General features: G+C 43.6%; 1 protein-coding gene across 2 annotated transcripts in view; it reads right to left on the reverse strand.

The window, feature by feature from the left end:
• Window positions 1-1772: 1772 nt before the first annotated feature.
• Window positions 1773-26524, reverse strand: part of RAD51C (RAD51 paralog C) — a 50826-nt gene continuing 26074 nt past the window's right edge. The window contains exons 7-9 of one of the 2 annotated variants that reach the window (XM_032216866.1): window positions 17508-17568; window positions 12934-12994; window positions 1773-1998 (exon numbers count right to left, since the gene is read on the reverse strand). In XM_032216866.1, coding sequence (XP_032072757.1) covers window positions 1891-1998; window positions 12934-12994; window positions 17508-17568 — 230 coding nt within the window. In that variant the 3' untranslated portion in view covers window positions 1773-1890. The remainder of the gene's footprint in view (window positions 1999-12933; window positions 12995-17507; window positions 17569-26524) is intronic. The other variant, XM_032216868.1, reaches the window with a different exon arrangement.

Genomic DNA, 26524 nt, shown 5'->3' on the forward strand with positions numbered 1-26524 from the left:
CTTTTTATAGAAACATCAACATAGCCCTATATATCAGTCTTGAGAGTTCAGCACAGTGACCATAAATGGATTTGAAGCTGGCAATGCAGGTAGTCCTCAACTAATGACCACAACGGAGCCCCAAATTTCTGTTGTTAAGGGAGAAATTTGTTGAGCTTTGCCCCATTTTATGACTTTTTCTTGCCGCAGTTGTTAAGCGAATGACTGCAGTTAAATTAGTAAACCTGGTTGCTCAGTGAATCAAGTGACTTGGCCACAAAAAGGTGATCACATGACTCCGGGACACTGCACCTGTCCTAAATGTGAGTTGTTAAATTGTTAAGCATGTGAACATAAATAACAAGAGCCCTTAGACCAGTGTTTCTCAACCTTGGCGACTTTAAGTCCTGTGGACTTCAACTCCCAGAATTCCCCAGCCAGCTATGCTGGCTGGGGGATTCTGGGAGTTGAAGTCCATAGGACTTAAAGTCACCAAGGTTGAGAAACACTGCCTTAGACTTATATACGGCTTCACAGCCCTCTCTAAGTGGTTCACAGAGTCAGCCTATCGCCCCCAACATATATGACCGTGTGTGTGGGTATGTGCATAATGGTTATCTTTTGAGAGCTGAATGCAATGAAATGTCATTTTAACGTATTCTGCTTAGGATACATTTAAAGTGACAATAAAGTTTTTATTCTAATTCTATTTTTAAGATGTCCAAGGTCCCTTCTAACTCTTATTCTGAGCCGTGGTGGCGCAGTAGCACAGGCTACTTCTGCTGACTGCTTGCAATTTGGCAGTTCGAATCTCACCAGGCTCCAGGTTGACTCAGCCTTCCGTCCTGGAATGAGGACCCGGATTGTTGGGGGCAAGAGGCTGACTCTGTAAACCGCTTAGAGAGGGCTGTAAAGCACTGTGAATCGGTATATAAGTCTAAGTGCCGTTTCTAGTTTAGTTTAGTTTAGGTTTATTTCTATGCCGCCCTTCTCCAGAAGGACTCAGGGCGGCGAACAACTCAGCGGGGAAAGGGAACATAAACAACAGTACACATAATTAAAATACACGAAAATCACACAGCCATACCAGTCGAGAGGGGAGGGGAATTCATCAACCCCAGGCCTGCCGGCACAGCCAGGTTTTGACGGCTTTCCGGAAGGCCTGGAGAGAGGTGAGGGTCCGGATCTCTGCGGGGAGTTCATTCCAAAGGGCCGGAGCTGCTACAGAGAAGGCCCTCCCCCGGGTAGTAGCCAGATGGCATTGGCTGGTGGACGGAACCCGGAGGAGGCTGACCCTGTGAGATCTGACGGGTCTTTGGGAGGTAATTGGCAGCAGGCGGTCTCTCAAGTACCCAGGTTCAATACCATGAAGGGCTTTATAAGTTACGACTAGCACCTTGAAGCGTATCCGGAGACCGATCGGTAGCCAGTGCAGCTCGCGGAGGATAGGTGTAACGTGGGTGTACCGAGGTGCACCCACAATCGCTCGCGCGGCTGCATTCTGGACGAGTTGAAGTCTCCGAATACTCTTCAAAGGCTGCCCCATGTAGAGTGCATTGCAGTAGTCTATTCTGTACTCTTGAATTTTGGGTGCCATGAAGAATTTTCTCCCAATAGGCTTTATTCCTCTGTGAGCCAACAATTCAATCCTTCAATCCTCATTTCGTATTTCTTCCCCTAAGGAAAGCTCATGTCATAAGAAATGCAGTGCTGTAGATGCATAGGATGCTGAAGGTGTATCTGAAGAAATACTGAAGTGGAGAGGAAGGCACAAGGAAGCAATGGAAGGAAAATTACCATTCTTTGAATCCACACTTTTTATTCATGTTACTCTCAGAGGTACCTTGATAGGCATCTTGTAGAACTATCATTTTAAAAAAAAGAAACATAGTCGAAATTGCTTCTTCTGGTTCACGGTTCTTCCACCTGCTCTGTTCGTGGCCTTTTACGAGGATTTGCTTCGTTTTCCGCTGGGGTCAGGTTTGACTCTGAATGCTGAACATCTCTGACACCATGAGACTGTGAAAACAAATAACAAAACTGTCCAACAACTGCAGCTGGTTAAAATGTAGAGTCATTATAGTGTCTGAAAATCAGGAGTAGAAAAGGCAGGTAATCCTCTACTTGTGACCGCAATTGAGCCCAAAATATATGTTGCTAAGCGAGATATTTGTTAAGCGAGTTTTGCCCAATTTTAGGGCATTTCTTGACACAGTTGTTAATTGTAGTGGTTAAGTGACTCTGATTTACCCATTGACTTTGCTTGTCAGAAAGTCGCAAAAGGTGATCAGATCACGTGACCCCGGAACATTGCAGCCGTCGTAAATATGAGTCATTTGCTAAGTGTCTGAATTTTGATCATGTGACAGTGGGGATGGTGCAATGGTCGTAAATGTGAAAAACGGTCAGAAGCCACTGTTTTCAGTGCTGTTGTAACTTTGAATAGTCACTAAATGAATTTTTGTGCGTCGAGGACTACCTGTATAGCACATATACCTGTATAGATAGTCCTTGACTTACAACTATTGATTTAGTGATCGTTCAAAATTACAACAGCACTGAAAACAGTGACTTATGACCATTTTTCAGAGTTACGACCTTTGCAGCATCCCACGGTCATGTGATCAAAATTGTGAAGCTTGGCAACTGGCTCATATTTATGACCATTGGTCTGTTTCAGGGTCATGTGGTCCCTTTTGCAACATTTTGACCAGCAAAATCAATGGGGAAGTCAGATTCACTTAACAACTGTGTGACTAACCCAACAACTGCAGTGATTCACTTAACAGCTGTGGCAAGAAATGTCCTAAAATGGGGCAAAACTCACATAACAAATATCTCACTTAGCAGCATAAATTTTGGCCTCCATTGTGGTCGGAAACACAAGGAACATACACACAACAGGCTTACATACTACCTTTTCAATTGCAAGATGCAATTTGAGACACATCCCACTCACCCACTCAAATAGGGGGAGCAAAGATGTGATTCACGTATCTGTTCTTTTCTTTTTTTAATTTTAACATTCCCTCCCCCTCCAAAGTTAAAATACACAATAAAGAAAAAGAAGAATACAAGCTAACAACCACCAGACACTAGTAATTAAAAAAAAACCATGTGAAGAGGAGGAGGAGAAGAAGATGGAGAAGAAGAAGAAAAGAAGAAGAAGAAGAAGAAGAAGAGGAAGAAGAAGAGGAGAATAGATAATTCATACATAAAAAAGAAGAAGAAGAAGAAGAAGAAGAGGAGGAGGAAGAAGAAGAGGAGAATAGATAATTCATACATAAAAAAGAAGAAGAAGAAGAAGAAGAAGATGGAGAAGAAGAAGAGGAGGAGGAGGAGGAGGAGAATAGATAATTCATACATTAAAAAAAATCCACCCTGGCTGAATGCTGCCAAATATATCAAATGTATCTGATGTTACCTGTTTTTGAGTTTTCAAATTTCTTATGAAAAATTATTTGGAAAGAGGAAGCTCTGTAAAGAAGTGATCTGTGAGGAACTGAAAGGTTAGCCTTGCTTTTCAAATCCTCCCGCAGAGTGACAGATGGGATCACTGCAGCTAAGTCACGGTTAAAGGACAGGGCTAACTTCTCTGCCGAAATCGGTGGGGGTAATCCTATCTCTGTTCTTTTCCTACGCTCAGAATTAGACCCCTAATACGTAATTATTCCCCCAGCGTTCCCCTGCCTGCTCTTAAAAACGGAAAAACGGCGGGTGGCTACCAATTGCTCAAGGAAGCAGCAAATTTGTTTCAGGAGAGATGCCATCTCAAGCTGGCAGGATGTGAAAATTGTGGCCTGGGCAAGGGCTATAAAATGACAAGGAAGACCCAGCTTGATCTGTAACACAAACGACTTATCTCCGAGACGATGAGCAGAGCTGCAGAGCCACGGATCCCTTTTTTAAAAGGACAGATAAGGAGAGGAATTGATTTCTACAGTATTTAGGCAAGTCACCACCACCACTCTTTCAAAAGCGGCCCCGAAATAACTCCGCGAATAGAATAAAGCAGAAATATTTCAGGGTTGCCTCAGCAGCTCGTCATGGAAATTGGGTTCCTGAAGCCAAAAATGGACAGCTACAACACTCCAGCCCCCAAAATATGAAACAATTAAAAAAAGAAAATAAAATAAAGTAGAATTAAGGTTCTAGATTTGAGTCTGTAGAGATTCTCCGTCATCCAGGTCGTGGTTGTCCAAAAGGTTTTTTTTTTTTCCAGGAGGCAACTAGACTTTCTGGTTTGTGTTTGAAGACGTTTCCCTTCTCCTCCAAGAAGCTTCTTCAGATCTGACAGGATAGTGGGGAATGGAAGGATTTATACTCCATGCAGACAGAACTGGTCATTTGCATCCTTTTAGAGAGTCGTTGAGGCCACTTGGAGCTTTATCGGTGTCCCCAGGGTCACCTGAATACTGTTTATTTTAACTGTTTATTTCATTTGTATGCCGCCCTTTTCCCCCGAGGGGGACTCAGGGCGGCTCACAACTCAAAACAAGGGAAGGGGGGATACAAACAATTTAACAACAACAGAAACAATACATAATTTAAAAGCACAACAATCATACCATTCGATGCCACATGATTCTTTAGCCCCAGGCCTGTCGGAACAGCCAGGTTTTAAGGGCTTTACGGAAGGCCTGGAGGGTGGTGAGGGTGCGAATCTCCACGGGGAGTTTGTTCCAGAGGGTCGGAGCAGCCACAGAGAAGGCTCTCCTCTGGGTAGTCGCCAGTCGACACTGGCCAGCGGATGGAATTCGGAGGAGGCCTAATCTGTGGGATCTGATCGGTCTGGTGGAGGTAATTGGCAGCAGGCGGTCTCTCAAGTACCCAGGTCCAATACCATGAAGGGCTTTATAAGTGACGACTAGCGCCTTGAAGCGTATCCTGTGGTATAATAGACCACAGGAGCCATTAGCATTACTCAGGTGATTCTGATGAGAAGCGGAACCTCTTCAAAGAAAAAACAAGGAAGTCCTAGTTGCCTTCTGAAAAAGCATCTTTGGGTCAAGGTTCTAGATTTGTGGCCGAACATTAGTCCAAAACATAAACATGAATTGGCTGTTTACGGATTTAGCAAACTGAAACCCCATTGCTCTGTGAGGCCAAAAATGGGAAAAAATAATTTCATAAAATTTTTACTCCAGGGTGTTTCTTCGCCGGTTTTAGCATGTCACGTTTTTTAGAACCTTTTTTAGCACTGTGAATTCACTATTGGAATAAAATAATACTTTCATATTTCAAGAGGGTGGCGAATTAAGATGAGGTAAATATTGCAATCTCTACATTAAAACTGACATGCCATTAAAAGTACAGGTAGTCCTAGACATAACCTCCACAACTGAGGCCAAAATTTATGTTACTAAGTGAGACCTTCGTTAAATGAATTTTGCCCCATTTTACGACCTTTCTTGCCAGAGTTATTACTGCACTGCAGTTATTAAATTAGTGATATAGTTCTTAAGTAAACTTGGCGAGAAGAGGGGGGAAGGGAGTGGGAGAGAGAGAGGGAGAAAGAGAGAGGGAGGGAGTGAGAGGGGGAGAGAGAGAGAGAATGTAGTCACAACACTAGAGATTCCGGTAGTTTATTCTATTTATAGTGGCATTTTCTAAGCAGAGAAAGAGTTACTTAAACTTTGTGTTGTACATGAGTAAAACTGACAGTTTTCTGTGACTAATTTTTCTGTCAGGAAGAGCTTTGAGAAAAGGATTTTTACATTTATGATTTCCACCCTCACTGTTCTGCCAAAAGCCATCATACAGCTGCCGTTCTGTGTCATCACGACAGTATCACCCCTAAAATAAAACTGTGACCGATGGGGCTTTGCCAAGAACCAAAGAAGAGGCAGTGTTCACTAGAAGACCTAAGACTTTATCACTGATTAGGCTATGCAGGTTAGTCCTCAACTTTACAACCGTTCGTTGAGTGACTGTTCGAAGTCACAATGGCACTGGAAAAAAAATGACCGTTTTTCACACTTATGACTGCTGCAGCGTCCCGTGGTCACGTGATCAAGATTCAAACAGGCATGGGTTTATGATGGTTGCGACCTTCTGACAAGCAAAGTCTGTGGGGAAGCCAGATTTCCTTAACAAACGTGTGACTAACTTAACAACTGCAGCGATTCGCTTAACAACTGCGGCAAGAAAATGGAGCAAAACTCACTTAACAACTCTCACGCTTAGCCATTGGAAAATTTGGGCTGAATAGTAGTCTTAGGTAGAGGACAACCTGCATTCAGACTGGTGAGGCTAATTCAGAACGTGGTGGTTTCCACCTAGTAAATCACACAGGCCAAACGACGAGACAGATGGTTTTTAAATATGAGGAATAAATAAACTATGTTTTTCTCCCCAATGGAAGAAGAACCGAGGGAATGAAAAAGAAAGCAAGGACAGCTCTTCTTTCCTATGCCTCTCTGGAGCCGTGAGAAAGGAATTGCCAGGGTTGATTTAAACCCCCGTCATCGCAATATTCATAATTCTACTTTGGTGATCCCAAAACACATTCGGAACTCAAAAGACAGTTCTAAAAATCCATAGGAAATGCTATGGCAACATGCTTCCAGGCCAGCAAACACTTATTGTTTGGTAAGCTGTGCGCTTTTGACATTTGAAGAGCAGTTTAAAATTGTTTTGGCTTAGCTCCATGTTCTGCAGAAACTGCCCACAGAATGTGGCTAGTTTCAATATTTATTTCAGGATTATACTCAAGATGTTTCAAATGCCATCAAGAATACCTGGAAAGTTTTTGTGATTCTGCACCCTATTCAGTCCACTTAACACCCTAGTTCCTGTCATATCCCAATTGGCATTCTGATTCAGTGCTACCTGTCAATTCCAGGGTTGGCTTTACAGGTAGTCCTCGAGTTACAACCACAACTGAGACAGAAAATTTCTGTTGCTGAGTGAGAAATTTGTTACCGTATATACTCGAGTATAGGCCGACCCGAATATAAGCCGAGGCAGCTAATTTTACCACAAAAAACTGGAAAAGTTATTGACTCGAGTATAAGCCTAGGGTGGGAAATGCAGCAGCTACCGGTAAATTTCAAAAATAAAAATAGATACCAATAATGTTTTTGAATATTTATTTCAAAGAAAAACAGTAAACTAGCGGTGTATTCAATGAAATACTTCACTCACCTCATGATGCTGATGTCCCGCTGTGATGATGATGTCCCGTGCAGCCGCGAGAGCGATGTCCCGCCTCCTATGACACACGGCACAGTGATTCCTATCATTGGATCACTGTACCAGAGGAGGTGGGACATTGCTATGTGGCTGCTTGCCATAACAAGGAGGAGGTGGGACATCGTTGCAGAGCGGCAGGAGGAGAGGAAGGGGAATCGTAAGACAGCCCTGCATTACATTAGAACGTGAGGAGGGGGGATGGTGCGGTGCGCGCTGCGCGGCAAACTGACACAGAGGGAGGGGAAACTCACAGGGGCACTGGGCCATTCACGAGTGTCACCCAGCGGCATGGCCCCGCCCCTTTTTCTCCTCCATTTCGGGCACATTTTTCACTGACTCGAGTATAAGCCGAGGCGGCTTTTTTTTCAGCCCAAAAAGTGGGCTGAAAAACTAGGCTTATACTCGAGTATATACAGTAAGTGAGTTTTGCCCCCATTTACTTGCCACATTTGTTAAGTGAATGGCTGCAGTCATTAAGTCAGTCATTAAGTCAGTTACACAGCTGTTAAGTGAATCTGGATTCCCCACTGACTTCACTTTTCAGACGGTTGCAAAAGGGGATCACGTGACCCCAGGATACAGCAACTGTCATAAATGTGAACCAATTGCCAAGCATCTGAATGCAAGAGTCCATGACCATGGGGATGCTGCACCATCGTAAGTGTGTCGTAAGTGTGCAAAACGGTCATAAGTCACTTTTTTCAGTGCCGTTGTAACTTTGAACAGCCACTAAACGAACTGTTATAATTTGAGAGCTACCTGTATAAGTTGAGATCACTTACAATGATCCCCCCAATGATTCCCACACCATCTTACAATGATGTGGGAATGAAGCAGGTTATTTGCTTAATTTAGGTCATCAAGTCCTAAATTTAGATCATGAGGTCCAAGTAATACTAAGTGGGCTTTACAGCTTACCTTGGATCCATTATTTTGGAGTGAGGCAGGCATACATTTGGGCTAGAAGATAGGTTTGGAAACTTACAGGAACCAATTATGGGTAGTCCTCGACTTACAACCACAATTGAGACCAATTTTTTGTTGATAAGTGAGACAGATGTTTTGTCCCATTTTATGACCTTTCGTTCCATAGTTGTTACGTCAGGGGGTATCAAACTCGAGCCCCATGAGCTGGATGTGTCACGTGCTGACCACACCCACCCGATTTAGTGAAGGGGAAAAATTTTGATACGCCACGTGACAATGTGTTGTTGAGAGTTTGACACCCCTGTGTGTTAAGTGAATCGCTGCAGTTGTTAAGTTAGTAACATGGTTGTTAAATGAATCCAGCTTCCTCATTGACTCTGCTTGTCAGGAGGAAGCAAAAGGGGATCACATGACCTCAGGACACTGCAACCATCATATATACATGCCAGTTGCCGTGCCTCTGAATTTGGACCATGTGACCATGGGGATGCTGCATCGGCCATAAGTGTGAAAAACGGGCGTAAGTCACTTTTTTCAGTATCGTCATAACTTCAAGCAGTCCACAGAGTGTTGTAAGGCAAGGACCTCCCGTAAACTAACTTACTAACTAATAAGAAGTAGGACCTTTCACTTAACAAGGAAAACAACTACGAAAAATCCCACTGAGGAAATATTGAGGACAGTATAAAAAACCATCGTACCTGCACAAAAATTACCTTAATGAAATTCTGAAAAAAAATTCAAATAAAAGACGGAGAGAGGATAAAAAACATCAAAGATAGTTTATAGACACAAGCAGCCCGGAATTACTGAGATGGTGTCAAGCGCATGAGAGCTCAGAAGAAACCGAGTTCATCAAAAGGAGTTAAGAATAATAAGAAGGGCAACTTCAAATAGGTTTAAAGGGGAAGGAAAAGAATCAATATACCAGCTATTCAGTGAAGTGCTATCAAAGCTGACACCAGCCAGAGCGTAGAAAAACTAAAAAAAAAAAAAAAAAAAAAAAAGTTCCTGATAGGAAGTCGAGGAGAGGTCTGGCCCACAGAATCGCCGAGAGTCGGCCTCGACTGAATGGCTAACATCATCGTCATCATCCCGTGAAGAAGGATTTGACTAAGGAAAAGAGCACGACACCTGATGACCTAAATCAGGGGTGTCAAACATAATGTAGACCCGGCCCGCGGGGTGCTTAGATCTGGCCCGCCCTGGAAACAGTGAAGGACCAGCCCACGGGGCCAGAGAACATGGAGCTCCGTTTTCGGCTGCAACGGCCTCCTGCAACTCTTTGCCAGCAAAATTGGAGCTCAGGAGGGGGCTTCCCTAACTCCGTTTTCGCTGGCAGAGCACAAGCGCCCCCCCGCCCCGGAGTGACGTTGAGCTGGCCACGTCGAGCTGACCACGGCTCCCCGAGGTCAAACACAACCCTGATGCAGCCCTCAATGAAATTGAGTTCGACGCCCCGACCTAAATGTTCCCTTCCAAATGTATAATTTATGATAGGGATGGTCTGAGACCGGATACAGAATGAGCAGAATACAGTTGCTCAATGCAGACATGTTGTCAAGCCGTAGCTAAGGAAACGAATTATGGATATGGCCTGTATCTGCATGGCGTGTATTATTTGTTAACTTGCAAATCAGAATAAAAACCATAAGTAGGTCACAAATGCATCCTGTCTTTAATCCTTAGTTTGATGTTTGGAATTTACATACTACTGAAACCCTCCTGTTTGTCTTTTTGTAACCTTTCACTGAGGAAAATGGCGCTTTGCAGGGCAACAATTTTTGAACCAAAGGGGCTCGCTTAGGGAATGCGTCCCAAATGTGTGGTTTTAATCTTTTATTTTTACCTGTTTTATAACAGGTAAAATAGCCAGTTACCTTGCAGGGGAGATGGGCGGCACAAACATTTAATAAATAAAATAATTAAAAATACAGAACTGTGGAATGAGTGCCGTGGAATTGAAAGTCAGAAAACTGTGTAAAAAGATTTTATGACCTAGAAATGATCATAAACCTTTTTATGACAGGATGCAAAATGTCCCAAACCATTTCAGGGGTCAAAAAAACAATGGATGGAAACTAATAAAGGAGGGAACCAACCTAGAACTAAGGAGAAAATTCCTGACAGTGAGAACAATTCTATCCTATCCTATCTGTGGATTGACTTGCCTCCAGAAGTTGTGGGTGTGTCATCACTGGAGACTTTTAAGAAAAGACAGGACAGAAATTTGTTTAAAACGATATAGAGTCTCCTGATTGAGCAGGGGGTTGGACTAGAAGACCTCCAAGATCCCTTCCAACTCTTGTCATTCTAGTCCTTAAACTCCTGATGTTTGGCAGTTCGACACAGGCTACTTTTAGGGCAGATACATCTCTAGGTACCTATAAAGCCCTACATGGCATCGGACCTGGGTACCTGAGAGACCGCCTCCTGCCGATTACCTCTCTCAGACCAATTAGATCGCACAGGTTGGGTCTCCTCCGGATTCCATCTGCCAGCCAATGTCGGCTGGCGACTCCCCGGGGGAGGGCCTTCTCTGTTGCAGCTCCGGCCCTCTGGAACGAGCTCCCTGTTGAGATCCGGACCCTTACTACCCGCCTGGCCTTCCGCAAAGCCACCAAGTCCTGGCTGTTCCAGCAGGCTGGGGGGAGCTGAGAAGCATCTACCTCCACAGAAATTGTGAATGTTGGTTTTGTTTTTAATATGTTGTCTTTGTCTTGTTCCCCCCTTTCCCTTGTCTTTTGTGAGCCGCCCGGAGTCCTCCGGGAGTGGGCGGCATACAAGACAAATAAATAATAATAATAATAATAATAATAGGTATGTTCCTGAATTAGAATCTCTGCTATTGTTGAAGGAAGCCGGGAAGGAAATATCTCTGAAAAGACGACCCAACTGGTTGCGAGTTGTCTAATATGATTTAAAATTCTGCCCTCTGAGATGTTGGGAGGGTTGAGCAGATGGGAAATGAAAACAGAGCGGTAGCTTCAAATCACGATTTGTTGAGAGACGAACCCATGCTGTGCACAGCGCCTGAAAGGAGCCAAGAGGGACATGACTACCACAGATTGACCTGAGGAAACTTTCCCTGGAGTTCAGTCCCTGCTGAGCTGCTTGTGAGCCATGGAGAGGGTGTTGTCTAGACACTGGTGAGTTGAATCTCTCTCTGTCTGCGGCTGCTTTTCTCTGCAAACAGAATGGGCCTATGGAAAACTACAAAGAACCCATCCTGGATGGAACCAACGGAGGAAAAGGCACCTGCACCTAGCAAAACTGGGAAGTATAGAAATCATCAAATAGACTGCGCACGGGTGCAACAAAATCCAGAGACACTCTGAACAAAAGGGGCCATACCAGTGATGGCTAAACCTTTTTTGGTCATGTGCCGGCAAAGCGTATGCGTACATGCCCACACCCAAAATGCAATGTGTGTGCAATACCCCCCCCCCCAGCAACCCCCCCATGCCCCATTTTGGGCCTAGCAGGCCTCCTTGCAGCCTCCTGGGACAAAAAAGGGGGTGCACTGTACCCCCCGCCCCAGTGCATGCGTGCATATCTCCTGCATGTGCTCCGCCCTCTGGCCCTTGCACGGCAGAGATTTGAAAATTAGCTGGCCGGCGGAGGCACGCGCGCGCATGTGCGGTGGAGTTGAGCTGGGGCAATGGCTTGCCTGCCCGCAGAGGACTCCGTGTGCCACAGGTGGCATGCGTGCCATAGGTTCGCCATCATGGGGCTATAAGGAGGCTTCTACTCTTTGCGATTGTGGTGACACGCAGACAACACATGTGTACATCTGCCCTTCGTGTCCCGATCAGTGTATACTTGGGGGTCTCATGGCAGCATGATAGAACTTAATTAATGTTGCTGATTTCTGGGTAAAATCTGTTTAATTTGTACATGTTTTAATCTTGTGTTTTATATTATATACAAAAGAAGGACCAGGGGAGACAGGATAGCAGTCTTCCAATATCTCAGGGGCTGCCAAAAAGAAGAGGGAGTCAAGCTATTCTCCAAAGCACCTGAAGGCAGGAGAAGAACCAATGGGCGGAAACTAATCAAGGAGAGAAGCAACTTAGAACTGAGGAGGAATTTCCTGACAGTGAGAACAATGAATCAGTGGAACAGAAGTTGCCTCCAGAAGTTGTGAATGCCCCAACACTGGAAGTCTTTAAGAAGATGCTAGATAGCCATCTGTCTGGAATGGTATAGGGTTTCCTGCCTAGGCAGGGGATTGGACTAGAAGACCTCCAAGGTCCCTTCCAACTCTGCTATTGTACTCTATTGTAAGTAAGCCTCAACTTACAACAGTTTGTTTAGTGACCATTGAAAGTTACAACAGCACTGAAAAAAGTATTTTTCATCCTTACAAAGATTGCAGTACCCCCTTAGTCATGTGATCAAAATTAGGATACTTAGCAAACTGACTCATATTTATAAGGGTTGCAGTATCCCAGGGTCATGTGATCACTTTTTGTGACCTTCTTACAAGCAAAATCAATGGGGAAACCAGATTCCCTTAACAACTGTGTTACTAATTTAACAATTGCTGTGATTCCACTTAACAACTCTGGCACAAAAGGTCAATTCACTTAACAAATGTTTCACTTCACAACATTTTTGGGCTCAATCGTGGTCATAAGTCAAATACTACCGGTAGGATGCCTTATTTTAATGGTGATGCTTCTGACACAAATAAGCAAAACATCACAGGTTTATCCTGAAGACGTGAGGCTAGGGTTGTGCTAATGTTAGCATTTTACATTTCCTTCATTGTTAGCATTTCATTTTCACCCTGTTGTTCCTAGTTTTGGTCTCTTCCACAATTGTACTTACTGTAATGCAAAAGGGTACGGTTGACTCCTTCTGACTTGGAGACTTATACAATGTTGCCAATCTGGAAATAAACAATAAACAAACAATCATGATTACTTCAGTGAAATGGACTAATGTTGAGGTGGAAAAAAGTTGAATAACATTAAGCTCACTGCATTTCACTGGCAATTACCGTATTTTTGGAGTATAAGACGCACTGGAGTATAAGATGCACCAAGATTTTGAAGAGGCAAATTGAAAAAATGGGCCCGTTTTTTGACAAAAAACGGGCATGTATAGCCTTTAGGAGGCTTATAGAATGCTCCTGGGGGCGGCAAAAACAGCCTGTTTTTCGGTCATTTCTGCCCTCCCTAGCCCCCAGGAGCACCCTATAAGCCTCCTAAAGGCTATGCACAGCCATTTTTGCAAAGGGGGTGGGGTTTCAGGAGGCCCAAAATGCTGTATTCAGTGTATAAGATGCACCCAGATTTTCAGCCTCTTTTTGAGGGAAAAAGATGCATCTTATACGCCGAAAAATACGGTATTTGTGTTTATGTTATCTTATTTCATTATTACAGAGCCAGAGAATTATTAGAGTATTATTAGAGAATTATAGAGAGTATTACATCATTTCTATTAGTCAGTGAAATAACATAATCAACTCAATGAATGAGGAAAATATTATAAGATCAAAAATATAGCATGTTAATTTTAGCTTTATATCCTGCCTTTTTAACTTTATATCCTGTCTTTTTATCAGTGAGGTAGTCCTTGTTTAATGATGCTAATTGGGACGGAAAACTCCATTGTTAAGCGAAGCACTTTTAAGGAGAAAAACCAGTTCAGCTACCCTGGTTACTATCATTAAGTAAGGATCTCACGTGGACATAATTTCTGACTTCCCGCTAGCTTCCCCATTGACTTTGCTTGCAGGAACATCACAAATTCTGACCACGGCACACCGCAATGGCAGATATGGGTCATAAATACCATTCATTCATCATTATAGTAAATTTGAATGGTCACAAACAAGGATCTAGACAGCTGCAATGGTTCCTATTCCTTTTTAACAGGCTTGCAGAGAGGAAGTTTCCAGAAGACAACAGAATAACAAGAGTTGGAAAGGACCTTAGATGTCTTCTATTTCAACCCTACTTAAGCAGGTGACCATATACCATTCTGGACAGATGCTTATTCAGTCTCTTCCTGACAATCTCCAGTGTTGCAGCATTCACAACATCTGGACATAAGTCATTTCACTGATTAATTGTTCAGGAAATTTCTCCTTAGTTCGAGGTTGCTTCTCTCTTTGATTCCACCTATCGTTTCTTGTCCTTCAGGTGCTTTGGAGAACAGCTTGACTCCCTCTTCTTTTGGGGCAGCCCCTGAGATATTGGAACACTGCTATCCTGTCACCCCTAGTCCTTCTTTTCATCAAACTAGACATCCACAATTCCAGCAACCGTTCTTTTTGTTTTAGCCTCCAGTCCCTTAATCATCTTTGTTGCTCTGTACTCTTTCTAGAGTCTCAACATCATTTTTATTTTGTGGTGTGTTCGTTGCTGTATTGCAGTGTTTCTCAACCTCAGCAACTTTTTCAAGTCCATGCTGGAAAATTCTGGGATGTGAAATTTATATATTTTCAAGTTGCTGAGGCTGAAAAACAGTGCCTTACTGTCTTAATTTAAAATAGTATAGATACGGTCAACGGTATTTTACAACTTGTGACAGGCGGTCCGACATGAACAGTAAAGAACAGAAAATAGCGGCTGTGTTTGAAAAAGAGAAATGACTGTAGAAACCTGGCCTGCTTTGCAATTCTGCATTCTTAACTTATTTCAAGTTCACAATTTTTACTTTCTTAACTGGCATTTTTTCTTTTTGAAAAACGAAGGGATGGAATAAATCTTTTGAAGCAATTGTAACTGCACTGATATTTTTTTCTTTGGTTCAATCTAAAATCTAATTTGAGAACCTCCCGCTAAAACCCAGAGGGAGGGAGGACTTCTGAACTTGCTATACCCAAGGAAAATACTCAGCCTTCCTCTGAGATAACCTGCCAAGATTCCTGTTAATTATTTTTAGGGCTCTGGGTTTCTTTTCTTCTCTTGGTGCTGTTCTATTAGAAAGCAAGTAATTACCGCCCAAGGAAGATTATCACATCACATTTCGTTGCATAGGGAATTCCTTAGAACATTTAAATTGGTGGGTGTACTTGATAGAAATAGCCTTAATCGTGCGATACCCTGTCATGTTTTTAAGAGGCTCTCAAATAGAATTCCACCAGGTGCCCTTCAGATGCCATGGATATCTGTGTTTGAAGTAAAGTGACACACTTAAAAGCGCTGGGCGGAGGAGAGGGATATTAGGTTTAATCACAATAATTGCATAACGGCTAAGGCTACACTGTGTTCCAGCTCTAAAACAAAGAGGGACAGCGAGAATCCACCCAGGATCCTGGGCAAAACAAGGTTACAAAGGAACAGCTTAACTCGGTTTATTGTCTTTAATACAAAGCTCTCGTTTTCTACAGGTTTCCCCCCATGGTATAAAAAGGAAGGCTGTCTCTGCTAACACATTGCTGTCTTGCAGTCTCACACTTTTGTCTTTTAAAATGTGAACGTTTGGATAGGTTTCGTAGCTACGTGCTTTGGATAAGGTTGTTGCCCAGAATTGCAAGCTGCGTTAAAGGGACAGAACAGCCCCTGATGCAATCTCTCCAAGAATTTATTTACCCTTCAGGTTAAGATGCCGTTTCCCCAAAAATACCCCCCCCCCCCAAAAAATATTGCAACACAGCAGCAGGCATGAAGTCACCATGCTCGCTGCCTCCTGCACCTCATAATTAATAAGACCTCCCCGAAAAGAAGCCAAGAATTTATTTCAGGTGTCAAAAGAAAATAAGACCCTGTCTTAAATTTGTAATTTCTTTCCCATAGTTTATCCCATTTTTCTAACTCTATATTATGGCCAAAATTTCTTCCCCAGCTAATCATTGTCTCCTTTAACATCTCTTCCTCCATTTTATATCCTAGAACGAAAATTATATAATCTAGTAATCATTTTTCCTCCCATTCCTAGTAATATTTTATCTAATTCCATTTGTTTCTCGTGTATTCTGCATTGTTCCTGATCTTTTTTAAATCTTAATTTGTAAATAGGGCCACCATTTCATATTTATTCCTTGTGTTTTCAGATCTTGTACTGATTTTAGTTCTCCTTTTTCATCTAAGAGGTCTGCATACCTTACCATTTTACTGAGATGTATAGTATTTGGATATGTCATTGCCTCCATCGTTGATAACCAGATTGGGATTTTCAGGTAGTAGGTTTTTAAAAAAATTTTCCCCAGACCCTAAACAGGGCATCCCTTACCATGTGTCTCTGGAAGTAGGAATGAGATTTATTCTTTCCCTCCCAGAGAAAGCCATGCCAGCCTAGTTGGAGATCGTGGCCTTCTAGCATAAGGATTCTTTTTTTTTTTTTAGTTGAATTCCAGTCCTTTAGCCATGTTAGGGCTGCCGCCTGGTAGTAAAGCTCCCAATCTGACCCTGTCTTATTTTTGGGGAAACACGGTTAAGTTGTCATTCGTATTTACATTATGCTATTCATCCCACCCTGCATCTAAATCGGCTCTTTATGTATTTTGTCCACAAAAATCTGTACACCTCAATTTGAATGTTACTAAAAAGAACTGGCTGGTTCTGGAATAGGTAGGCAGATTTTGCTATGTACTTGTCTCTTAAAGTGCCTTTTTTGTGTTTTGTTTTTAGAATATCTAAAAGAAGTTGAGGCATGCCAACGAGAATTCTTTTTCTTGTTGGTTTGAAAATTTCGAACTTGATACTGTATACTTGACTCAGTTTTCAGGCTTTCAAGACACTGAATTATTAGCAAATGATACGAGCTGTTCTGGACAACAAACTAGGCTAGTGTATAAAATGGTTCACTAGTTTGTGGTTTATGTAGTTATCACAGTTAGTCCTCAAGTTGTGATCACAACTGAGCCCAAAATTTATGTTGCGAAGTGAGACATTTGTCAAGTGAGATTTGCCTCATTTTACGACCTTCCTTGCCACCATTCCTAAGTGGATTATTGCAGTGGTTAAGTTAGTCTCACAGGTCGTTCAGTGAATCTGGCTTCCCATGGACTTTCATTGTCAAAAAGCAGCAAAGGGTGATCACGTGACCCAAGGACACTGCAACCGTCATAAATATGAATCAATTGCCAAGCATGGGAATTCTAATCATGTGACCATGAGGATGTTGCAAGCGTCATAAGTGTGAAAACCTTTCAGTTCTGTTGCTACATTGAGCGGTCACTAAGCGAACTGTTGCAAGTTGAGGACTACTTGTACAAGTAGTCTAGATGCATATAGGCTGTTCCTTTTTTTGGGGGGTGGGAGTTTTTGAAATAATTTTGTGAACTTTGTTGTAGCCTGTTTTTAGGTAAGTATTTAAATTAAAGGCAGAATGTTCATTCCACAGCTGGTACATGCTAAAGGGAAGATGAGAAGAGAAGTAGAAAAAGTAATTGAGTGTACCCTTGGGTTTAGTTACTAATTTCACTGATTGGTGTCCATTTTTAAACTCACCTCTGGTTTTTATTCCAGTGCAAAATTAAACGTATTGTAGCTGCATGACCCCAGCTTTCCCCTAGAGGAGGGGAGACAGAGAAAGAAAAAAAATAGTACTAATTATTCTTCAAGCATGTTTAAAGGTATACAGCTGGTACATACCACAGATAGGAAGCGCCAGCTCCAAAGAAATAATAAAAGAACTCATGATCAGAAAATTAGCAATTATCAGCGAAGATAAACCCTCTTAAGCTTTTACAAGGCAAGCCGGTTTCCTATGCAAAAGGGAGCACTGAGATACTAAATACCTGCACGACAGAATGCCTATTAATTGCCTATTAATTGTGATAGAACAATTCATTAAGATGTCCTTGCTCCCTTTCTGCCTTGCAGTTTAATGGTTTACAGGAATCTTCTTGGAGGCTTTCAGAAAACTGAGTTAGAAAATATTTGGAAATAGATAAAAGCAGGTGTTGTTTTTTTTAAAGAAACCCTCACAAATATAGAAGAAAATATATGTAGCTTGGGATTGAAATGTGGAGTCCTTGGTGCTCTCTGAGCTTGGTTGTTTTCTTGCAGATATTTCACTACCCATTTAAGTAAGATCATCAGAGCTAGAAGGGAGTGGAGTTTGTGAAGTGAAGAAGGGGAGAAAGAGAAGAAAAGGAAAAAGGAGAAAGAGGGACGGTGGATCTCCTTGGTGCTCCCTGAGCTAGGATGTTTTCCTGTAGACATTTCACTACCCAACTTAGTAACATCATCAGCACTAGATGGGAGGGGGGGTTGCTCTCAATCTATACAGAGTTGGTTACCCCACCAGTCTTGATGGGGATACACATTGTGAGGATCTCACCTCACAAAAAATGTACTCCTGAATGAAATGCATAATCTGCTTAGGGCAGACACGCAATTATTTTTACCAATTTATTTATTCATTCTATTTCTATTTATTTATTCAGCCATTTCCATCTCAGTCAATAGCTGAAAATTAGTTTAGTTTAGTTTACTTTGTCATTGCACCTTGTACAATGAAATTAAATGCCATCTTCAGTGTACATTATAACTATAAGAATAAAAACACAAACATACATCCTTCACATTCTATACAATTGAATTGAAAACCCGATATTGCATTAATATTTCACTATACAGTGGAATTCAGTATGGTTACTGCTCTGGGATAGAAGCTGTTTTTTCAGCCTATTTGTCCTTGTTTTTATTATCCTGTACCGTCTGCCAGATGGTAATAGTTAAAAAAAAAAGGGATAGGCCCAGGATGAGATGCATCTTTAAGAAAGTTTTGAGCTTTCTTAAGGCAGCAGAAGCTCTAGTGCTCTTCCAAGGAAGGGGGAGGGCAACCCATAATCCTCTGGGCAATGATGTTAACCTTCTGGAGCGTTGTCTTATCTGCCATTGTGCAATTGGCAAACCAGACACAGGTGCAGTGAGTTAAAGTACTCTCTATGGTGCAATGGTAGTGTCAGGCCTGCAGTTATATCCCTTTTAGGATATTTGGCCTGCCACACTCTCTCTTATTTCATTATGCTGTTTCATTAGTGTAGTAGTTGGGAGGGGGGAATAGAAAGGGGTAGAATTGTGGAATGTGTTGTTGTCATTCTTTTCTAGAAGCCCAAGGTCATCTTTTGTCTCTGCACCTGACCGGAACCAGCTGGGTGGAGATGCCACCGTGGAAGAAGAAGATTGGACCATGTGATGGATTTGTGGGTGTGGGGACAAGATCATGAACTTTCAACTGGATGGGAATCCTAGATAACTTCCAGAATTGGGATTCCACAGGTGTGCCAAGATGTCTGACTTACTAAATTGGAACTTTAAGGATCGTTTTGCCTTGGACTCTGATTTAATTCTGCATGATACTTGGAATGCTGACAGGTAGAAGGTGACCAGCAGTTTTTCATTTGGTTGTTGTTTCCTGAGAAGTCTCAGATTGTATAATCTCTGCTGGGCCCTTTTGACCAGCACTGCAATGTGAGCACCCCAGGCCAGGTCCTCTTTTAGGACAACACCCAGAAACTTAAAACCGGCCACTTGCTCCACTCGGCCTCCCTTGATAACCGAGGGTTGGATGTCTGATCTGTTCCTTCTATAGTCCACTCTAAGCTCCTTTGTCTTATTGGTGTTAAGGACCAAGTTATGGTCTCCACAGATGAATGGCTTTTCATTGGTTCATGAGCTCTAAACCAAACCATGCCTCTGACAGAGAAACCTTTTAACAAGTCTCTCTCAGTCTTATCTAAAAGAAGAAACACTCCAAAGTACTGGTGAGGCTGGGGCATCTGTGATTTATATTTAACACCTTTGACAGTCCAGGCTACTAATAGACCTGTTTTCCTTTATGCAATACAGTCTGCCTTTATTCACTAATCTTCACTTTTTGCTTATCTTTCCAACTCTCCAGACTCTGTGTCTGGAAATCTAATGCAGCCATTCCTGGAATGGTTCTCTTCTACTGAAGGTTTCAGCTTAAGGGGCAGAAGGTTTCTTTGCTACCCTGTTTTCCCCGAAAATAAGACCCAACCGGAAAATAAGATGCAGCATGATTTTACAGGATGCTCGTAATATAATCCCTACCCTCCAAATAAGCCCGAGTTAAGATCACCAGCCAGACAGACTCATTTAGTACCATATTTCCCCCAAAATAAGACCTAACCAGAAAATAAATCCTAATGCATCTTTTGGAGCAAAAAAATTATAAGACCAGTCTTATTTTTGGGGAAACATGGTACCTTTGATGAGCCGTACTCAAATGGCACTTCTACACTATAATTTGCCTTTTATTTTTACTTAGCCATTGATTTATATCCCACCTTTATTATTTTTATCAATAATTCAAGGTGCTGAACATACCTAATATTTCCTCCTTTTCCTCTTTGCTCAACAACAACCCTGTGAGGGGAGTTTGACTGAAAGAGAGAGGGACTGGTCTTAAATCACTCAGCCAGCTTTCATGTAAAGGTGGACCTAGAACTCGGAGTCTCCTGGTGATTGGCTCAAAGCCATTAATTGTTCTAATTGTCAGTAAATATATCCTTAGTTCTGGGTTGCTTCTCTCCTTGCTTAGTTTCCATTCGTTGTTTCTTGTCCTGCCGTCAATGCTTTAGAGAATAGACACCCCCTCTTCTTGTGGCAGCCCCTCAAATATTGAAAGACTGCTATCATGTCACCTTTGGTTGTTTTTTCCCTCCAGACTAGACAAACCCAATCCCTGCCAACGTTCTTCATTGATTTCAGCCTCCACTCCCCTAATCGTCTCTGTTGCTCTTCTCTGCACTCTAGGAATTCATCGATGGCCCAAGGTCAGTGGACTCAAGCAGATCTGAGCCACAATATCAATTTATTGGAATTGAGGGATACGTACCTGGCACTCAAGAAATTCAAGAACTCTGTGTCACATGCTCATCCTGACAGATGTGGCCACCAAGGCCCATATAAACCACCAAGGGGGTCCCATTCAAGGGTTCTCATGCAAGAGGCAGAACTACTAGGCCTCTGAGTGGAGAGACATATTCTGTCCCTAAGGGCAGAACATATTTCAGGGGTGAGCAACATGAAAGCAGACTGGCTCAGCAGAGCCACAGTGGACCAATCAGAGTGGCATCTGCATCCAGCCATATTCCAGGAACTGACAGAACGCTTCGGTCCTCCAGTCCTGGACCTATTTGCCACCCCAGACAACAAGAAGCTTCCCAGGTTTTTCTCCAGGTCCCCGGCATTGGGTGGCAAATACGTAGGTCCACTCCCCTAATTGCCTCTGTTGTTCTTCTCTGCACTCTAGAAATTTCTGGAGTCTCAACATCTTTATATTGTGGCTGTACTGGATGCAGAATTCCAAATCCTATCTTACCAAGGCATTATACAATACAATACACTAGCAGAGTTGGAAGGGACCTTGGAGGTCTTCTAGTCCAACCCCCTGCCTAGGCAGCAAACCCTATACGACTTCAGACAAATGGCTATCCAACATCTTCTTAAAGACTTCCACTGTTGGGGCATTCACAACTTCTGGAGGCAACTTCTGTTCCACTGATTCATTGTTCTCACTGTCAGGAAATTTCTCCTCAGTTCTAACTTGCTTCTCTCCTTGATTAATTTCCACCCATTGCTTCTTGTTCTGCCTTCAGACGCTTTGGAGATTTGACTCCCTCTTCTTTGTGGCAACCCCTGAGATACTGGAAGGCTACTATCATGGCTCCCCTGGTCCTTCTTTTCATTAAACTACACCCCTCAGAGAGGGCTTGCAATTTGGGAGTCCTCCTGGATCTCCAGCTGACTCTAGAACATCATCTGTCGGCTGTGACCAGGAGGACCTTTGCCCAGGTTCGCCTGGTGCACCAATTGCGGCCCTACCTGGACCGGGAGGCCCTTTGGATAGTCACTCACGCCCTCGTGACCTCAAGACTGGATTACTGTAACGCGCTCTACATGGGGCTGCCCTTGAAGAGTGTTTGAAGACTTCAGCTTGTCCAGAATGCAGCCGCGCGAGCGATTGTGGGTGCACCTCGGTACACCCACGTTACACCTATCCTCCGTGAGCTGCACTGGCTGCCTATTGGTCTGCAGACACGCTTCAAGGTGCTAGTCGTTACTTTTAAAGCCCTACATGGTATTGACCGCCTCCTGCCAGTTACCTCCCAAAGACCTATTAGATCCCACAGATTAGGCCTCCTCCGAATTCCATCTGCCGGCCAATGTCGGCTGGCGACTCCTTGGGGGAGGGCCTTCTCTGTGGCTGCTCCGGCCCTCTGGAACGATCTCTCCGTGGAGATCCGGACCCTTACTACCCTTCCGGCCTTCCGCAAAGCGGTTAAGACTGGCTGTTCCGGCAGGCCTGGGGCTGTTGAACTATCCAGCCCCATTTGAGGTTATGGCTGTTGTAGAATTTTAAATTGTTGTTTTTATTTTATTTTTTGTATCCCCTCCCTTTTTTATTGTGAGCCGCCCTGAGTCTCTTGGGAATAGGGCGGCATACAAACTCAATAAATTGAATTGAATTAAACTAGACATCCCCAGTTCCTGCAACCGTTCCTCATATGTTTTTGTCTCCAGTCCCCTAATCACCTTTGTTGCTCTTCTCTGCACTCTTTCTAGAGTCTCCACATCTTTTCTACATCGTGGTGACCAAAACTGAATGCAGTATTCCAAGTGTGGCCTTACCAAGGCATTATAAAGTGGTATCCAACACTTCACGTGATCTTGAACATACCTGCTTCTAAGTTAATATGGGGAGGGGGTATGCCAGGGCTCTTCCTTTAGAAGACCAGATATGGGAGTCAGGGCTTGTTCTGTTTCAGGGTTAATTGGACCTCTATAAAAGCACCACAGAGAAATCTTAACCTAACCAAATTCTCCACCGATTCCTCTCTCCAAAGGGGACTAAATCCTTCTATGTGCTTTGCCTCCAAAATATGTAATTGCTTAAGAAAGTGGAACAGACCGTAGCAATCTCCTCCGGCTTCTTCCTGTCCTCCTCCCCCCGCCCCCCGTTCTTTCTCTCTCTGCAATACAGTACTTTCCTGTGAAAGGACTCGAATGCAATCATTTCAAAGCCAAGGCCAGAGCCCGGGTGCCAAAAGAACAATAAAGGTACAAACAAAATGGAACTCTGCTTCGCTCATGAGAAACTGGGGTGGCTTTGGAAGGAAAGAAACTTAATTATTCTTGCTGAGGTTGGACCGTGTCATTTGATTTCCAGACAGATTCATCGAGCCTGTCTCTCAACCCATTCTAGACACGGCTGCTGTGTAGGCAGAAGATGGATTGGATTTTAAGGCAACAATTCAAGGGAAATGCCGGGAGCCCACCCCGATTTGTCTCAAAGCAGCTCCAGAAGCATAAAATTGGGCATCTGCTGGCCTCTAGCAAGTACATCGCAAACTCTACCCACTCCTTCATTATCACACCCAGAGGGAGAAGCACTATCATTCTAATAGAGGAATTCTCAAAATTAAATGTCTAGACTCCGGTGGCATCTCGCCAGCTCTCGTCACCATGCTAGCATGAGATTTAACATTTTGCAAGCGGAGATTAGTGCACGAATTATACAAATGAATACAGTTTCCATTTCAAATCAGCCCGTGGAGGGGGGGGAAAACTGTTTTTATACTCCGTGGCAAAATGCATTGCTTCTAAACGATACTGAGGGGAGATTAATATCTGATCTTATTGCTGAGAAATATCAAGTAAAAGCCATCTCTGGGATAAGCCAGCTTGGGAATTCAGCTTGGTTAAAGACAGATTTGTTAACAAAGCCCTTAACCTATTTCTTGTAACGCTTGTTAGATTCCTTCTGCTTTTATCTATAGAGCTTTTTAAAGAAACTAAAGCTAAGCTAAAATAACCATTCTGGTCTTTATGGTCACTTTTATGGAATAAATATTTTCTAAAAGATCTTTTCTTTTCATGAATAAAATAAAATGGAGGGGAAAAGAGGGGAAAAGCAGTGCTCAGTAATGGATGCGTTTATGCTGCTACTGATCAACAAAATTTGCCCTACTTGGAAGCGGTTTGAAAAAGAGATGATGTGAGAGAAAGCAAAACAAGGTTCCTTTTAATGTAGAGACTCTTTTTGACACATCCTAAAAGCCTTGTGTCTAAAAATATCCAAAATATTTATTAATAACTTGCTGTAGGAGTGGAGAGCCCGTTTGGTGTAATGGTTAAGGTGCTGGCTTAGAAATCAGGCGATGGAGAATTCTATCCCTGCCTTAGCCGTGAAAGCTGGCTGGCTGATTGGGTCAATCACCAGGAGACAGAGAGTTCTAGTCCTGCCTTGGGAACAGTAGGATGACTTTGGGCCAATCACCAGGAGGCAGAGAGTTCTAGTCCTGCCTTAGCAGCTGGGTGATTTTGGGCCAATCACCAGGAGGCTGAGGGGTCTAGTCCCGCCTTAGGGATGAAAGCCAGCTGGGTGACTTTGGGCCAATCACCAGGAGACTGAGAAGTCTAGTCCCGCCTTAGGCATGAAAACCAACCCAGGGACTTTGAGCGAGTCCTTCTCTCTCAGCCCAACCCACCTCACAGGGTTGTTGTGGTGGGGAAAACAGGAGGAGAAATAAGTCTTAGGTATGTTCACTGCTTTGAGTTACTTATAAAGTAATAAAGGTGGGGTAAAAATCTAATGAAAAAATAAAGCAAGCAAGTTACAGAATTGGTGGAACAACCTTTATTCCCAATTTGATCATGGTGCACCGTGTTTTCAAAGCATTTTACAGGCCTTAAAGCAATCCAAGGGGGGGGGGGGAAAGACACAATGCATCTTACGAGTCTTTTTTTTGGGGGGGAGGGGTTTCCCAACAAACGTTCTGGGCCATATTTCCAATAACCCCTTTCAGTCCTGAATGGCTGAAACTGGACCGGTGTCAAATTCAATGAGATTTTGAGGAACCATGATTTGCAAACTCAATGGGGAAGCCAGATTCACTTAACGCCCGTATTAGTAACTTCACGGCTGCAGTGAATTGCTTAACCTCCATGGGAAGAAAGGTCGTAGAATGGGGCAAAACTCACTTAAGGAATGTTTCGCTTAGCAGTGGAAATGTTGGCTTCCGTTGTAGTCGTAAGTCAAGGACTACCTATAGTCTCCTGCTATGAGCTTTGAGAAAGGAGACAGTTGGCTAAAAGGTGGAATCCAGGGGCACCTGCACCCTGACTCTCTTCATCCGCAGTCCAATCCAGGAAAATGAGAGAAAGAGAGAAGGGGGGGGGGGAGAGAAAAGAGTGGGAGGGAGAGAGATGGGGCAGAGAGGGAGAGGAAGAGATGGAGAAAGAGGGAAAGAAAGGGGGGAGAGAAAGAGAGTGGGAGAGAGAGGGGGAGGGAAAGAGAGAGGGGGAGGGAGGGAAAGAGAGAGGAAGAGAGGGGAAGGGAAAGAGGGAGAGATGGAGAAAGGGAAAGAAAAGGGGAGAGAAAGAGAGTGGGAGAGAAAAAAGGAGGGGTAGAGAGAGGGCGGGAGGAAGAGAGAGAGAGAGACGGAAAGAGAGAGGAAGAGAGAAGGAGGGAGAGAGGAAAGGTGAGAGGGAGAGAGAGGGAGGGAGAGAAAGAGAGGAAGAGAGGGGAAGGGAAAGAGGGAGAGATGGAGAAAGAGGGAAAGAAATGGGGAGAGAGGGAGAGAGAGGGGGAGAGAGGGAGGGGGAGGGAAAGAGAGAGGAAGAGAGAGAAGGAGGGAGAGAGGAAGGGAGAGAAGGGAGGGAGGAAGAGAGAGACGGAAACAGAGGAGGAGGGAGAGAGAAAGAGAAAGGGGGAGAGAGGGAAAGAGAGAGGAAGAGAGAGAAGGAGGGAGAGAGGAAAGGAGAGAGGGTGGGAGAGAGAAAGAGAGAGAGGAAGAGGGTAGAGGGAGGAAGAGAGAGAGAGACGGAAAGAGAGAGAGGAGGAGGGAGAGAGGAAGAGAAAGGGGGGAGAGAGGGAGAGAGGAAGAGAGAGAAGGAGGGAGAGAGGAAAGGAGAGAGGGAGAGAGGGGGGAGAGAGAAAGAGAGAGAGGAAGGGGGGGAAGAGAGAGAGAGATTCCACCCTAGAGGAATTCTCAGTTGCTTGCTGGAGATGATTGTCTTTCCCTGAACTGTTCCAAGAACAGAGAGGAAAGTACTGACTGGCAGCTGAGGGAGCAGATGGCAACCCTTGGGGAGCTGGACCCATCCCACGGACCGCCAGTTGCTGACCCTTAAATCGATTAGCTTTAATTTGCTTTGTTAGCCTGACTGTCTGCCAAAAAGAAAAAAAAACCTGTGTAGACTGCAGGGGAAGAAGGCAGGGCAGGAGACAATAGGTCGGCGTTTGAAAGCAAGGTATTATTTTTTTTTTTTTAAAAAAAAACTGCCTGCCTACTTCCAATCGGGCGTCCTCCGAGGACTGCGCTTTTGATTGTCTTCAATTCATCTCGCATCTCCGCCAAGCTGACGAAGGAACTGCTGAACACACGTGAAGGGCCTCTGCGCAGCTGCCCCGGCCATCAAGGGAACCCCCCATGGGATTCAGGGGCAGAAGGAATGCAAGAGCTATTTTAAAAGAATGGCTCTGCGGT

Source organism: Thamnophis elegans, chromosome 4 (genome assembly GCF_009769535.1).
Source record: "Thamnophis elegans isolate rThaEle1 chromosome 4, rThaEle1.pri, whole genome shotgun sequence".
Lineage (NCBI taxonomy): Eukaryota > Metazoa > Chordata > Lepidosauria > Squamata > Colubridae > Thamnophis > Thamnophis elegans.